The sequence below is a fragment of the Diuraphis noxia genome, unplaced genomic scaffold, assembly GCF_037042655.1.
Source record: "Diuraphis noxia isolate RWA-SAM2 unplaced genomic scaffold, SU_Dnox_SAM2 contig0001, whole genome shotgun sequence".
In the NCBI taxonomy this organism is placed as follows: domain Eukaryota; kingdom Metazoa; phylum Arthropoda; class Insecta; order Hemiptera; family Aphididae; genus Diuraphis; species Diuraphis noxia.
The window spans coordinates 59,702,829-59,704,771 of record NW_028301711.1 but is presented as its reverse complement, the minus strand read 5'-3'; the positions used below and the strand labels follow the sequence as shown (position 1 = coordinate 59,704,771).

The following is a 1,943-nucleotide window of genomic DNA, read 5'->3' as shown; positions in this document are numbered from 1 at the left end:
CGTTGTTTAGCACCACTTCCAGTGCTCGCCGCTCTCTCCACCACCTTCCACACCGGAACAACACGTGTTCCGCATCGTCGACAGGTTCCCCACAGTCGAGACAAGACTGTTCGTCGATTTTCCCGAATCTTTTTAGGTAGAACCTGAATTATCCATGTCCTGACAGGAACTGTGACATGTGGAAATCTACGGTCTTGTGTTTCTATTCCGTCCAGGCATTCAGGTCTGCAATTAGTCTCCTGGTCCATCTGCCTTTTTTAGTCGTATCCCATTCTTTCTGCCATTTCCTCATAGTGGCCTCACGTACTTCTTTGCCAACCGCTGCCTTGTCGTTCTCTTCTCTGTGCATGTACCGTTCTTGTCTCTCCGACGCCAATAGGTGTGCCGGGATAATGCTCGCTATGACCATTGCTGCTGCCATAGAGACCGTCCTGTATGACATTGCAGCTCGAAGTGCCAGAACTCTCTGGGGCCTCAGGATTATATCGACGTTCCTCTGGTGCTTGAGAGCGCTAGCCCACATAGGCGACCCATACAGGAGCTTACTTTCGACCACCGTGGCTAGTAACCTCCTCTTCTTTGGTCCCGCGCCACCCAGGTTAGGTTAGATAGCGCTTGATAACCTTGATAGCGCTAGGGCAGTAGTCTGCGCCTTCAGGAGATCTCGTGTTTTTACTAATTATTATTTGTCTATACCTATGTTGTTTAGTCAATGGCTTGCGAAAGTTTAGCTGATATTATAAAAAGAAAATTGGATGGTAAGAAAGTACCATATTCTGATGAGTTGAAGAAATTCGCAATTAAACTTCAGTTTTACTACAGAAAGGCTTATACTTTTCTAAGAAAACAATTTTATTATGTATTACCACATCCAAGAAGTTTAACAAAATGGTATCAGTGTATAAATGGTGATCCTGGATTCACCAAAGAATCGTTTGACAGTTTAAACTTAACAGTTAATGAAAACAAAAAAGTAATTAGTAATTTAGTAATTGACGAAATGTCAATTAAAGATAAAATAGAATTTGATGGTAAAAAATTCCATGGATTAGTAGATTTGGGAACTGGAGTTGACGTAGATTCAGATAATGTTGACCATGCTACTTATACACTCGTTTTTTTAGTTGTTGGAGTAAACAGTAACTGGAAGTTGCCACTTGGTTATTTCTTGATTAAAGGGTTGAATGGGAGTAAGTGTGCAAATCTTTTGTCAACATGTTTAGAGTTAGTTCATGAAACTGGTGTTAAAATGAACTCTTTTACATTTGATAGAGCACATACAAATATTAGCATGTGTACTAAATTGGGAGCAAATTTTAAATTGGGTAATCCCAAGTATTATATCTCACATCCAAAAACTCCGAAGAACCAGTTTTTATATTTTATGACCCCTGTCACATGATAAAATTGATACGTAATACCTTAGGAGATAAAAAAATTATATTTAATAGCAAAGGAGGAAAAATTGAATGGAATTTTATTAAAGAATTGTATTATAAAGCAAAAGAAGAAGGTCTAAAAGCTGCAACTAAATTATCTCATATACATATTTATTACAATAATGAGAAACTGAATGTTAGGCTAGCTACTCAGTTATTAAGTAATAGTGTTAGTAAAGGTTTATAACTTTGTCAATCATTAGATTCAAAATTTAAAAACTCTGGGCCAACCGCAGAATTTTGCCAATTTATGAATGATGCATTTGACATACTTAATTGCGTTCAAAATATTCAAAATCTCCTTATAATAGAGTTTTAAGCTTAAAAACATATGATAATTAGGCAAATTTCATAAAACAGTTTGAGGAGTATTTATATGGCTTAAAGCATGTAGATGTGACCAGAGTTGTTGATTCACAGAGAAAAACTGATTTTGATGGTATAGTGTGGGCTCTGAAAAATTTATAAAATTATTATAACTTTATTATTGGAAATGGATATGGA

At 36.7% G+C, this 1,943-nt stretch overlaps 1 protein-coding gene across 1 annotated transcript; it reads right to left on the bottom strand.

Moving 5' to 3' along the window:
* Positions 1-202: 202 nt before the first annotated feature.
* On the bottom strand, positions 203-523 carry LOC149061068 (uncharacterized). The gene has a single exon (XM_089230824.1). It carries the CDS (start codon positions 521-523, stop codon positions 203-205), a length of 321 nt encoding a protein of 106 aa, XP_089086950.1.
* Between the last annotated feature and the right edge of the window lie 1,420 nt (positions 524-1,943).

Excerpts from the sequence above, each read along its gene's own strand:
- LOC149061068 (XM_089230824.1), bottom strand. The coding sequence starts at position 523 with ATGTGGGCTAGCGCTCTCAAGCACCAGAGGAACGTCGATATAATCCTG.